At 37.7% G+C, this 14,207-nt stretch overlaps 1 protein-coding gene across 16 annotated transcripts in view; it reads right to left on the reverse strand.

The window, feature by feature from the left end:
* The window catches only part of SYNE1 (spectrin repeat containing nuclear envelope protein 1), a 499,900-nt gene that overhangs the window by 52,634 nt on the left and 433,059 nt on the right, over positions 1-14,207 (reverse strand). For 14 of the 16 annotated variants that reach the window (XR_005214357.1, XM_037819664.1, XM_037819684.1 and 11 more), the window contains 2 exons: positions 12,006-12,164; positions 9,293-9,459 (listed from right to left, as the gene is read on the reverse strand). Coding sequence is in view for 14 of the 16 variants with exons in the window: in XM_037819664.1 (XP_037675592.1) it covers positions 9,293-9,459; positions 12,006-12,164 (326 nt within the window). In the remaining 2 variants the exon portion in view is untranslated. Of the gene's footprint in view, positions 1-3,379; positions 3,488-9,292; positions 9,460-12,005; positions 12,165-14,207 lie in introns of those variants that run through there. The other 2 variants (XM_037819778.1, XM_037819788.1) reach the window with 2 other exon arrangements.

The raw sequence follows: 14,207 nt of genomic DNA on the forward strand, positions 1-14,207 counted from the left end.
AGCATATGATTAATTATTTCTAGTACATCCCTTATTTAAAATTAAATTCTGCTGATAGACCATGAATCCTGCCTCTTTGTTCAGGAAATATGGTTGCAAATTGGCACTGCTCATAATATAGGTGAACAGCAGATAAGCAAAATACTTCAGGCTCCTAGGGTGTCGTCTTGGCCCAACTGAATTGGTGTCTGCCTGAAAAATGTGTCAAGAGCAACATAACTTTGAAGACTCTAGGAATGTGATGAGTTAAAGGCAGACATCTGCAATAGAATGTTCTCAAACACTGTTAATTTACACTAAGAGTCATCAAGTATTTCTCAATTCGACTACTTTCAGATACTAAGGAAGTGATTCTCAAGCTGGGGCTGACACAGAACCACCTGGAAATGCTTTCCAATGACACAAACCAAAGACTAGATGTCTTCCCAGCACTTTCCACCCCTTCCCCCAGAGGAGTCTAATATTCTCTCTGATCATCGGTCTGAAAAAATATCCGATAGTCAGAGTATTTTGCACATTTTGATTCATTTTTAGCTGCCCATAACTCATATCGCCATTTCTATTATAGTTTCAATAAATCAAAGCTTCTCTCTCAAATGAAATTCTAGTCATCTGATCATAGAATAACTTGTTTTTGTCATACAAATGCTTTTAAAAGGATTTTCTCCATGGTCTGTTATTAATAATACTAATATCTATATTTGATTAACTGCAACTAATAATACTACCTATATTTGAATAACATTTTCAGTTTGTAAAGCACTTAGATGCATTATCGTAAACTTGTGTTAAAAAATCATGTATTATTAAAGATTACGCTCATATTCCACAATATATTCTAATGATGGGGAATGGAAAACATGATGTTGTGATATGCTTACCATGATTCATAATATCATTCAAGATAAGACTTCCCTAATAAGCACTGTATGCACAAATTATACCCTGTCCCCAGGGTATTTCAAGGCATTGCCTTAAAAAATATTTCCAAGAACTTTTTCATCCAACTTATTCACATTTGTCTCATACAGAAGACAAACTTCACTTGGTTATCAGTCAGTGCAGGATAGTTTTAGAATGGCTACTGGGTGCAAAGCCTGAAGAGAACATTCTATCAACAACCATGACGCGGGCATGGGATTTAACATGGCCTGCTTGCCCTGCTCTTTGACCAAGACTGAAAGGACAGTCTCCAATCAATGAACCCACTGGAACTAGGCTGAAGAAGGGCTCATTGTCCTGGTTTTGCCTTGTAAGAATGGCCTCTCCACTACTCTGTCCACCTGACTGGCTTCCTGTCTTCAGATTTGGTAAGAATTAAATGCTCACCATGCTGTGGGGATGGGATTTTATAATAACAAAATAAGCCATCTGGGTTTGGCTGGGCCAAGAGGCTGAAATCACTCCTCACTCAGTGCTTCTCCCACTCTACCCTACCCTACCTCTCCCTAGCATTATTCCTGCACAAATGGGTCTCCTCCACAGTAATATCCTCAGAAAGCAAGGGCTGTGAACTTCCACTTTTGGATATTTCCCCCTCCTGCCAGACTAAGCTCAGTGCTTTGCACAAAATGGGGCACTATTTAAATGCCTGGTGCAGACTGATAATTAGTATTTTAAATTAAATGTTTTTAAATAAAAACACTTTATTTTTAATTTATTTGATATTACATGTATACTTAAGGTTTTCCTCCAGGTACGATATTTGTAAGTGGTCTGTTTGTCAAATACTAAAACTCATTCATTTTCTTGGTGCAAAAGATCCAAAGCACAAAAGTATGCAAGAATACACTGTTTCAATGGCTATTGTCTATACTAGTCAAATAAATCACAGGATTCAGAAATCTTGTATAATACTGAATACATTCCAACAGTTGGAGCAGCTAGTATGCAGTATGTCAAGGGCATAGTGACACGGAAATGCCTGTTCATATAGTCCATTAGGGACAAGTTCCTCTTTCAAACTAATGTGTAAATCCAGTAATGTCAATGGAGGTGAATACTGAAGTGGTTCTCCTTATTTTTTTAAAACATATTTTACTATGAATAGTAAAATACATTGCGTGTGCGTTGGGGGAACAGATGTGAGCTGGGGTAAGTGGGTGGTAGATCCCACATACATTTTTCTTGAGCTTATTAAAACTTGATATTTGTAGAAGAGGGATTATTCTTTTTAACAAAAATCAAAATGTCCTGTGTTTTTTTCATTATTTCTTTAACAGAAAGCTTTGGGGTAAAGTGTCACAATATTTTTATTCATTTACCATTGTTTGAGCACTGTTACTTTGGTAGCATCTAGGATTATAATTCAAAACAGATGCTAAAGACATCACATGTCTGGGTAAGTTTAGCAAGCCTGATAAATCTATGTCCCCACAGCTTATGGTTCTCCTTTCAGAGTCTAGTGTGTACCAAAGGCAATTGACTTTCTTAGAGAAAGTTCTACTATTGAGTCCAGTTGTCCATCTCCTTAACCTTGTTACATGAATATATGTACAAATACATGTATATAGTATATCTACTTACACAAATGTGTGTGTGTATATACATGATGTTCACTACTTTTCTTCAAACTAATTTAGTAGCTCCATTCAAAAATTCAAATTCTAAAATAATAGAAAAAGAAGTACTATCAGTAAATCCCATTCATCTGTAGAAATTTATCTGAGGGGTGATGTAGTTAAGAAAGAAAAGCATCAAAAATTAAAAATAAAAATTCCTCCCATATTGTTATTCCAACCAAAAGAAATCATGAAATAAATAGTTGTGCAATGCACTAAATTATTATTTTAAACATAAATTTGCATATTTTATCCATGGGTTTCAAAAAACTTGATACTAATGAGTGATCAAAATTTTGTTTTGGCCATCACAAACAAAAACAGATTTCCCAGCCACCAAGAAAGAAGAAATCATCCAGGTCCCTGAAAATATGAGTGTAATTTTATTGAAGAAAGGGAAAGCTTTTGGCTCCAAAGTTGTGAACTGGCTAAGGCTGGATTTTCGGTTTCTCAGAGGCCTGTCTTTAAATAGCAAATGACAGAATAACTGGCTATTTTTCTGAATCTCCTTCCTGTGTCTGAGCTCTCTGCTGTAGCCATACCCCTTGCATGACACATACAGTCCAGTGACAACTGGAATACCAAGCTATAATAAAGTCCATCAACCTTTCTACACAACTTCGCCTGCCCAGGAGGGGGACAAGCAAACAAATTAACAAATAGCTCTTAGTGGTTTATGGCCAACAATCTCCTAACACCAAGCACCTCCACTTCAAATGGCACAAAACAAGTATGGATTAAACTTTCCAGCAACTATCCCTCACACCCCACGTAACACAAAAGCTACGCACGAAGGAAGAAACCCAAGAAGATGCCTGCCTGGTGACATCGCAGTCACAGTCTGGGAGCTCTGCGTCTGCACAGCCGTCCTCTGCCATCTTCCGGGCACACAGATCCTTGGCCACCACCATGAAGCTCCCGCTAGCAAAAGTGAGGCTCTGCAGGGCGAAGGGCTGAGACTCGTGTGGGGTAGAGGGTTCCCCCTTGTCGGAGTATACAAGGACGAAAATGCTCACTCTGGACAAATGTTGGTAGCTCTGCCTGATAACATGACACTGAGCAGACAAGTGGTCATGTTTCTAAATAAAACTTACATTCATTGCCATGTGCCAGGCTTGATCTCCTGGAATGTAGGCCACGAGGGTAAGAAGGGGAAAAGGCTCAGTGTAATCTGCATGCAGGGGGAGGCTACGGGTCTAAAGAAAGAAGGGCATCAGAAATAATGCTGGTGGCAGACGAAGCCACTCTGTAAGGCCAGCTAAGTTCCCCTGCAGAGTGTCTGTTAAGTTGGAAGGATATTTGAAGAAGAAAAATCACCCAAATGCAAACAAGCAAACAAAACCTCCACACGTACAGAAAATTGTAGTAGCCAAGAGAAACAACTTCTTTTTTTAACTTCAGTTCAAAATCCAGCTAAATGGTATGATAGGAGTTTTGTAGGCTGTTTGGGAAGGTGGGATGGGAACGATATTCTGTGGAAAGTACTTGATCTTTGTACCTTTGAATAGATGATTTGAGCATAAAAAAAATAATGAAGAAACAAATATTATTTTCCCCTTACATATTCAAAACCTGTCTTTTACAAAATAATGATGTAAGATGACAAAAATAACATGTACATTTTGAGGTAATACAAAAGTATCTATCAATTTGCTTGATGGGATTCAGGTAGCTCTTTTTTCTTTTATGTGTTTCAAGAGTTTACAAATTTTCTGCACTAAGCATATATTAATTTCATAATTTAAATTTTTAAAGACAGTAAGCACTCAGATTATTAATTTCTGGCAATTTTTAACAGTGTGATTATCCTGGCTGCTTTTAATCCTTTCTGAATTGAGGTACATATAATAGTAAACTATAAATAAATAAATACATAAATATTAAACAAACGTAATCTTGAGCAGGGTCAGACATCATCTCATAAATCATATGATGAATGGCAACTGAAATAAAGACAGTATTCAGTTCTGGTCATGTGAGTTGGGATTTTACAACAGAACATAGGTGGGACACACATTTTCTTTAGAAAAGAAATAAACCTCTATTTGACAAGAAAAATAGAGTCCAGTAAGCTAAGTTATAAATCAAATTATTTTTCAAATCCTGCTATTCAAAGATATCTCATTGTGCATTCTTTTTATAAAATAAGTATTTCTATCATGCATTATTTTAGCAATCAGGAATGTAAACGTACAAGCTTTGATTAAAGGAATATGTTAGCCTAGATTCCATACTAGGAGGCAAATTTGTTTTTCCTTGATTATGAAATAATGAACAACTTTAAAAAACTTGAGAACTATCTTGAAAGAAATAATGGCAGTAAACCATTTTTAAAGATCTCAGCAAGGTCAATGTCCATCAACAGGACTGCTGTTGATAAATCACGGTATGTTTACATTATGTAATACTCGGCTGCCATCTAAAAGGACAAGACTGACATTGCATTGTATAGCATACATGGTCCTTTTGCTGCATGATCTCACTGGAGACATGGCAGGTATTATTATTTTTTTAACTATTTATTTTTAGAAACAAACACTTCCCCTTTCCACCACCTCCCATCCTCCTGTGGCAGTTATTTTGATGAACGTTTTTGAAGACAAGGAAACTGAGCTTAGAGAGGTTATGCAGACATCTCTAGACCACACACCCTGAGTGGGGTTGGCCAAACTTAGGCCTCCTGATTAGTGCACACGCTACCAACGCATCCTGGCCAGACGCCTTCTTAGTTGACCTCCATCACGTAATGCCACCATCAAGTCTAAGAATCAGGTTTCCTGTGACCTCAGATGAAGGTAGAACTTCCCCCATGAGAAGGTGGGGGTGGGAGTGAGCACAAGAGATAAGGAAAGGGCCCCGGGCAGCTGATGTATTTGCATATTTGTTTTCTGACCCTCATTTGGTCAGGGACCATTGTTTCACTTTTATATCCCTGTGGCAGGAATCTGCAAAGGACAGCTGGCTGCTTGTTTTGGTAAATAAAATTTTACTGGAACACAGCCACACTCTTTTGTTGACACATTGTCTATGGCTGTTTTTGTGCTGTGATGCCAGAGTAGTTGTGACAGAGGCTGTGTGGCCCACAGATCCTGAAATGTTAACTCTGGTCTTCATTGAGAAAGTTTGCCAGGGCTTGCCCTATAGCATTATGCACAGTACTTCATATTGAACAGGCTTTCGATAATTTTTAAAATTATATTTGTTTTTACTCTATTTACATCTACAAAATGTTTTAGGAATTATAATAAATACACAGATTAAAAACCAACAGCCAGTCACAAAAGGCCCCATAGTGTATGATTCCATTCATTTGAACTGTCCAGGCTAAGGAAATCTGTAGACACAGAAAGCAGATCAGTGATTGCCCTAAGGCTGGGGGGTCAGGGGGGTAAAGTGGAGTGACCACTAATGGGTAATGGGATTTTTATTTGGGGGTGATAAAAATGTTCTAAAATTGATTGTGGTGATGAATGTACAACTATGTGATGATACTATGAGTCATTGATTGTATACTTTGGATGGACTGTATGGTATGTGAATATATCTCTATATAATTTCATTTAAAAAATGTCAAGGCAAAACACAACTATTTTGTACCCAGAATGACCTCCACTAATGGAAATGAGATACAAAGTTGATTCAAAAGAACTGCACTACACAAACAGTGAACCCTAAATTAAGCCATGGACTCTAGTTAATAGTACAATTATCAAAATGAGCTTTCATCCATTGTAACAAATGAACCACACCAATGCAAGATGTTCATAATAGGGTGGTGTATGTGAATCCTGTATTTTATGCATGATTGTTGTATAAACCCACAACGTCATTAATACAAAAACGGTGTTTCTTCTATTTGTATGCAATAGGTTTATTATCAGTGAGGTTTCTGAGTGCTCGTTTATTTTAGTTTTTGGCTTCTGTGATGGAAATTTAGAAGACACAGTTTATGTTTTTATTAATTGGGAAGATGTTCACCTGAAAATAATAACTTCTCCATTCCCACAAGAGTACCACCACAGCCCAGAGTTATCAGAAGGCACCGGCTAGGTTATTCTCTACTTTAATGAAGAAGTAAAAAAGGGGGGGAAGAGAGAAGAGTCATGAAGGAGAGTGAATCAAAGAAAGCTGATATATCAGCCGACAGCTGACAGTGGGAAGTGGGTGCAGGGCCAGACATCAGTCCATGCACGAGTGAAGCACCGATGACAAGGAAATACCAGGGCAGCAGGATGGCCGATGGGCCTTCTGTGAAGGCTGCAAGGGAGCCCAATGGGGACAAATGACTGCTCTATACTTCCTCTGATCTAATTTGGAAGGAGGCAATTAGAAATGGCTAAGATATGTACGAAAATCTCCCACAGGAATTACATGTGTGCATGACGTGCGTCTGTAAAAGTGGAACCATATGAGACTTTTAAGGACTGGAGTGTAAGTCATGTGTTCCTTATAAATGTTTAATCGATTCAAGTTTAGTAGTGCATCTTTTGGAGAAACAAACTAAATAGTATCTAGAAAATTCTCACCTGAACGGCCAGACAAAAAATGTTATCAGTAAACATGTCCTTGAGGAGAAAGTACCAAACTCATTTGGTTGGTGTACTGTTAACTAATAGCTAGGCATACACTAAGCTACCTGCTTACAACTAAATTATTTTAAATTAAATTTAAAACACCTTTGACACAGTGCATCTCCATTCTCTATTCCACCAAGCCACTAAAAATCAGGAAAGAACACTGACTAGTGTAACTGAACTATGCAGAAATGCAATTCAATCCATGAGTCATAGTCTGACCAAAAAAAAAAAAAAACAAAACAAAAAAACCCAGGGTTGTTTACCAAGTAGACAGCTTCCCTAAGAAAAAAGTATTTATTACACCAGATGCTTCAAACTCTCCTTCTGAAACAAGATTTTATTATCATTTTAATGGCTGAGAAGAGAGGCTACACATTGGTTCGGGATTCTAAATCCTACATAAGTCTAAATATTTAGAGTAGTTAAAGCTGAAACACATTTCCATCTCCTTCTAGCACCTTCAACAGAGCATATATCACATTGTTTTACTTGATTTCTTCCTATGTGTTCCCACCATGAACTCCCTGAGGGCTGGGCCTCTGCAAGTCCCTCACTGACCCTGTCACATTGCAAGTATTTTGTGGACAAAGGATTGAGAAATTCAATTGTCAAAATGAATAATGGAACCTAATGTGTCTTAAACTGCGTTCTCTGTCAGCAAAAAAGCTTGGCAGGCAGGAGAGCGTAACGGCCAAGAGCATCGGCTTTGGAGTTACACAGGGTAGCCTGGTCTCAGCCTCCTTGCCTGTAAAATGGGTATAACAACACTCGCCTCAAAAGGTGCGGTGGGCAACACGTGGAAGGTGCATTTGAATCCGGTAGCGTGGTCACCGGCACAAAAAAATGCTAAGCAAATGCCCACTATGACAGTGCTATCATTGAACATTTAAAAAATTGATTACAAACTTTGGTTCCATTTTCACTTTACTGTTGCTAAAATAAATGATAATCTCACCTTCTTCCTAAAGTGGATGCTCTTTGACATGGAAAAAAACAAGCAATATACTGTTTTCAAAATTAGTATACCGAATGGCCATGCCTATGCACAGTTTTAGTGGACACATGACATTTCAAAGGGTGCTATTTTATGTTCATCTTTACACAGCACAGTTGAGGGAATGAACCCAGATGGAACATTATGGGAAAACTCCCTCATCTATGTGAGTCACAGGCATTTGTAACATTCCAACTCTCCTAATTGCTGTCAAGAACATCCATTCCAATATTCAAATATTCATTCATTCATTCATTCAAATACCTACTGAGTCCATTTACATCTAACCACTGCTCACGGTGCTAATGACATGAAGTGAACAAGAACAAGAACCTTTGTCCCTGCCCTCCCGTAGCCCACTTCCAATGTGAAGCCAAGTCCTTCTAAAACAAACCTTCTATCTACTCATTCCCTGTTTTCATATGAAATAATACAGTGCATTCAATCATATGACTTTTATGTTGCTAGGAAAGACCTTCTAAATTTTTCTTTTGGACTTTTATCCCTTTTACTCATCCTGCCCTTGAGCAACAGAAACTTAATGTAAAATATACTTTCAAGGTACAAGGCAGACACTTATGAGTGATCATTAACACCAAACACAATATTATAATAATGTAGCAACTCGTTTTCCCAGCTGAGCAGTATGACAATAATCTGCTTCTTCCCCACACATAGTAGGAATAGGATGGCATTTCTTTTACTACTGCAGACAAAAACACCCTCTAGAGGTACTTGACAGTAGGTTCATTTTCTTCCTGATGGGAAGTTGAATATCCATGAAGCCCTGGCATAAAGAATTTTCTCTTGGGGATGCATTTTGTTTGGTATGACTCTCTTAGCTAGCTACAAACACCACTAGACTGAGGAAAAGAAGGATAATTTTAAAGTTAATGAGAATGCCATTTAAAGGAAAAGCATGAAGTTTAGTTCAGGGTATGCTAACACAGTGGTGGGCTAAAATAGAAAGCTAACGGGGAGACAGAGAGACCTGGGAAGAGAGAGACTGGAAGATAGGAAGAAAGAGATCACGGTGGGCTAAGATGGTGGGTTAATGCTGGAAGAGAGAGAGAGATTGGCTGGATTATCTGACATGAAAGGTGGACTGAATACTTTACAATCCTGCACACCCATGTCTTCTTAACAAGGTCCTTTTTTACCTGGCTGCAATGAGATCCAGGAGATGCTGCCACCGCTCGTTGACCTTCCCGAGCTTGTACTCAATCTCAGACGCTTTACTTTCATGGCTGGCTTTCGCAAGTCGCTCTCCCATTTGCTGGAGCTGGATTTTGTTCTCTTGGGCAACAACAATTTCCTCTTGATAATCCTGCATAATAAACAGCAATCACAGAGGTCAGAAAGCATATTCTTAATGCATTCAGCTCGGCTCTACTAGAAACATGATAATTACAGTTTTCTATTGCATCAATCCTGCTAGACTCAGGACTGAATTTTTATATAGATGTTTTTAAAGGGAATGGAGGGGGGTGGTGCTTTCTATTTATTTTAAATGAGAGTTAAAAAATAATTAAATGTACATAGAGACAAAAGACAAAACTTAAAGCATTTTAACACTGAGAAGCTAGATCTTATGGCTCCAGTCACCAACCTGACATTATACTTAGAATCAGTCCTCATACAAATGGTTGCCAAGAAGCTGATAATTGTGTTATTTGTGCAGCATATTTTTATTGAGCTCCTTCATTTTAAAGAGATAGCCTCTCTAGAATAGCAACATTATACAGCATTACACAACAAATAAATCAATGGTGAATTAACTCTAAAGAATATTACCCATGAATCTTAGAGAATCTATTGGTTTCAAACCTTCATTTATGCAATTTCTGTCCCGGCTCTCCTTAAGGATTGTTTTGGTTAAAGAGAACAGACTCTTTGCAATAGCTAGGCCACTAAATGTTGCAATTCGAGTGATGACAAGAGGAAACCCCAATCTCCCTGACTCTCCTCCTCTCTTGCCCCAGTGACAGAGATTCCAGTCCAGTCTTCAGGATCAACCTTTCCATTTATGGTTTAAGTTCCTGATACACAGTCAAAATTTTCCCAGCACAATAATATATCAAGACTGGTATACAAGAGTATGGATATTTTCAACTTCTCTTGCTCTAAAGTTAGAGTGCCCAAGCAAAGAGGGCCCCTAAGAAATGGGAGGGGCCAGTGACATTTTATTACACCCCAGTGTTAAGTGCTCTCCTTACCTCTATCACTTCAACTACTCTCCCTGATCTGTTATTTCAACACAATGGGATTCAAAGGCCAATACATTGGATGCACTTAATAATTGCAGTATTTCACCACAAAAATGTGATGTGAAAAACATTGATTTCAAAGGAACTATTCCAAGCCTAAAAGAAAACCTCTTGGGTTCTCTTTTTAGATTAAAATATTTCTGAGTGTTTCTGATTTGCTAATATCTTGGTTTCAATTGGTTTATCAATTGTTTTTATCTATGTCATCAAGATTATCAAGCCTTGGTTTTATTTTCCTTTACAAAAGAGACACCACGATAGGCAAGCTCCTAAAGACTTTCTTTTTCCAATCCTGTGACTTATTTTACATACAAACTAATACAGTTAATATTTTAAGGACTACTCCTAGTGTTGTGCCAAATAATATTAACAAAGGGATTTATGTGACCAGCTAAAGATTTCCTAAATTTTAAATTGATTTGATTTTGTTCAAGAGAGCTTTGTTTCTATACCCCTAAAGTATGCATCTTAAATTTCATGATGCAAATCAGTGAGCCTACAGATACCCTTAACCAATATACATTCTATAGCAAATTTTATTTTAATACCTATAGGATGTTAATTGTGACCAGCACAGAACTCTCTGACACCTAGTGCCTAGCAAAGTGCAGTGCCCTGAGTAGAAGCTAAATGAACACAGTATCATCTTAGCCCACAGTTTAAAGGTTTACTATTTCAAATACATAATAGCTTATTTATAGGTTTGCAATTTTAAGAGGAAACCTATAAAGTTATAGTTTGTAGTTTTTGCTTTTTTTTTCTATGTGTTTGCATGGATAAAGATAACTTTTTCCTAATATCCACTTATATTTCTTTTCAGAATGAATGAAACTATAATTCATTCATTCAATACATAGCCACCGAGTGTTTATGAGAAGTCAGGTACTTTTCTGGGTGCTGGGTGTATAGCAATGAATGAAAACTGACAAAGTCCCTGTTCCTGTGAAGCTTACAGTCCAGTGGAGCTTCCACTCTGGGCAGATAATAAGCAAATCAGTGAGAATGCACATCAGATGGTGATATGTGCTATGGAGCAACACAAGCTAAAGTAATATTAAAATTACTAATTGTTAAAAAATGTGGAAAGAACCCTGAAATCATCAAAAACACCAAAATGCTAGAAAATTTGAACAGCTCTATACAAAGTCATGAAAAATGTCCTGGATCCACATGAACATAGAAAAAAGTTAATAAAGCATTCATAACTGGAAATAATATGAGGCCAAAATTCCCTATTAACCATGTTTTTATAGAGAAAATGTCCATTTAATTTATTCCAAGAATTCTTCCTTTTAGTTACTCTCTAGTGATTCCACCTCTATGAAAACAAAATAAAACAAAAACAAATATGCATAAACCATTCCCCTTGAACAGGTAGCAAAAGTCTCAGCAAATAATCTATTCTACCACAAACTGAAAATATTCTAAATATTATATAGGTAAAGCAGGCCTTCTCAGGCAAGCTGATTTTCTATTAAAAAGATGAAATATTTAAACTAGAGAAGTCCTCTGGCATGCAAGGAATTGTAAGGCTATCTTCTATCACTGTTCAAAATATGCCTAAGCATCATGAAGACTGAAAACATACACACTGTGAATCTCATACCTTTTTGAGCTTCTCGATCATTTCTTCAATGAGAATGTCTCCATTCTGAGAAACTTTGCTTTCCATCTGAGTCAACCATTCACAAAGCTCCTTGTTCTTCTCACTGAAGACTGCCCATTCATTCAGTCGCTCACTTATTTGCTGCCGCCTTGAGGAGAGCTGAAAATTTTTAAATGGGAGAAAACGCAAAAACATATTGAGAGAGGAAACCTTAGCCTGAGAAAATGCCACACAAACTGTGTTGGGTGGCTTAAAAGAGCAGTTGTGCATCAACTCAGGTCACTGATTCCTGCATTCCAAGAGATACTGGTTTCCAACAATGTTTTCCAAAAAGGATTTGCTTTTATATATGCCCAGGAGACAACGAATCCTAGATTTCTCACCTGAAGATTCACAGTGCCCATTGGCTTATGAGAGGTTCTGAATAACCCAAATTCCCACAACAATTAGCTCAGCTTAAATATGATACTTCATCAATGAACAAACTTTTATTAAAAAAAGAAGGAATGAAGGAAAAAAGAGAAGGAAGGTAAGAAAGGAAGGAAAGAAGGATAAAAGAAAGGAAAAAGGAATAAAGGACAGAAATAAAGAAAAGAAGAAAGGAAACAAGGAAGGAAGGGAAAAGGAAGGAAAGAAGGAAAGGAAGGAAAAAGGGAAGATTTAATTGTGCTCAACTATCCAGAGCGACAAGAGCAGAAGGACATAGTGGAAAGAGGCCTGAAGTAGAAGGCATATTTCCTATGACCCAGCTGAAATAATGACAGCTTTCTATGGGTAAGTTCCTTTATTTCTCTTCCTTATTTTTATTTGTTTGTTTATTTATTTTATTCCTCTCTCCCTCTCTCTCTCTCACACACACACACCGACACACACACACAAACAGCTTTATTTTGATATAGTTCCCCTGCCTCTATCACATTCACCCCTATTTAAATTACTGTTCAAGTCAATGGTTTTTAGTATATTCACTGAATTTTGCCACCATAACACAATCAATTTTAGAACATTTCATCACCTCCAAATAAAAGCCCCATTGCCCACCAGCAGCCTTTCTACTGCTTCATTTCCTTCCCAGCCTTAGGCACCACTAATCTAGGGTTTGCCTACTAAATAGGATTTGCCTATTCTGGACAGTTCATATAATGGAATCAGACAATATGTGGCCCTTTGCAACTGGCTTCTTTCACTTGGCATAATATTTTCAAGGTTCATCCATGTAGAAATGGATGTGTCAGAACTTCTTTATTTTTATGGTTGTGTAATATGGATACACTACATTTTGTTTATCCATTCATCATTTGATGGATATTTGTATTGTTTCCATTTTGGGGTTACTATGAATAATGCTGCCATGAACATTCTTGTACGAGATTTTGAGGGGGTGGATGTGTTCCTTTCTCTTGATATATAACTAGAAATGGAATTGCTGGGTCATATGATAACTCTAGGTTTAACCTGATGAGGAACTACCAAACCATTTTCCTTGGTGGCTGCTCCATTTTACCCTTCCACCAGCAGAGTATAAAGGTCCCAGTTTCTGTACATCCTCACAAACAGTTGTTATTATCTGGTTTTTTTTTTGTTTGTTTGTTTGTTTTAATTACAGCCATCCTAGTGGACGTGAAGTGGTATCTCATCCCAGTTTTGACACTGCATTTCCCTAATGACTAATGATGTTGAGAAACTTCTTGCATGTTTACTGGCCTTCTGTATATCTTCTTTGGAGAAATGTCTATTAAAATCCTTTGCCCAGAGAGTCTAAACTTGCATGTAATGGTGCCTAAGAGTCTCCCCCTGAGTACCTCTTTGCTGCTCAGATGTGGCCCTCTCTCTCTCTAACTGAGCCATCTCGACAGGTGAACTCGCTGCCCTCCCCCCTACGTGGGACCTGACTCCCAGGGTTGTAAATCTCCCTGGCAATGCAGAATATGACTCCCGGGGATGAATGTGGACCCGGCATCGTGGAACTGAGAGTATCTTCTTGACCAAAAGGGGGATGCAAAATGAGACAAAATAGTTTCAGTGGCTGAGAGATTTCAAATGGAGTCGAGAGGTCACTCTGGTGGACATTCTTATGCACTATATAGATAACACTTCTTAGGTTTTAATGTATTGGAATAGCTAGAAGTAAATACCTGAAACTACCAAACTCCAACCCAGCAGTCTGTCGAAGACAATTATATAATAATGTAGATTACAAGG

Source organism: Choloepus didactylus, chromosome 2, assembly GCF_015220235.1.
Source record: "Choloepus didactylus isolate mChoDid1 chromosome 2, mChoDid1.pri, whole genome shotgun sequence".
NCBI classification, from domain to species: domain Eukaryota; kingdom Metazoa; phylum Chordata; class Mammalia; order Pilosa; family Megalonychidae; genus Choloepus; species Choloepus didactylus.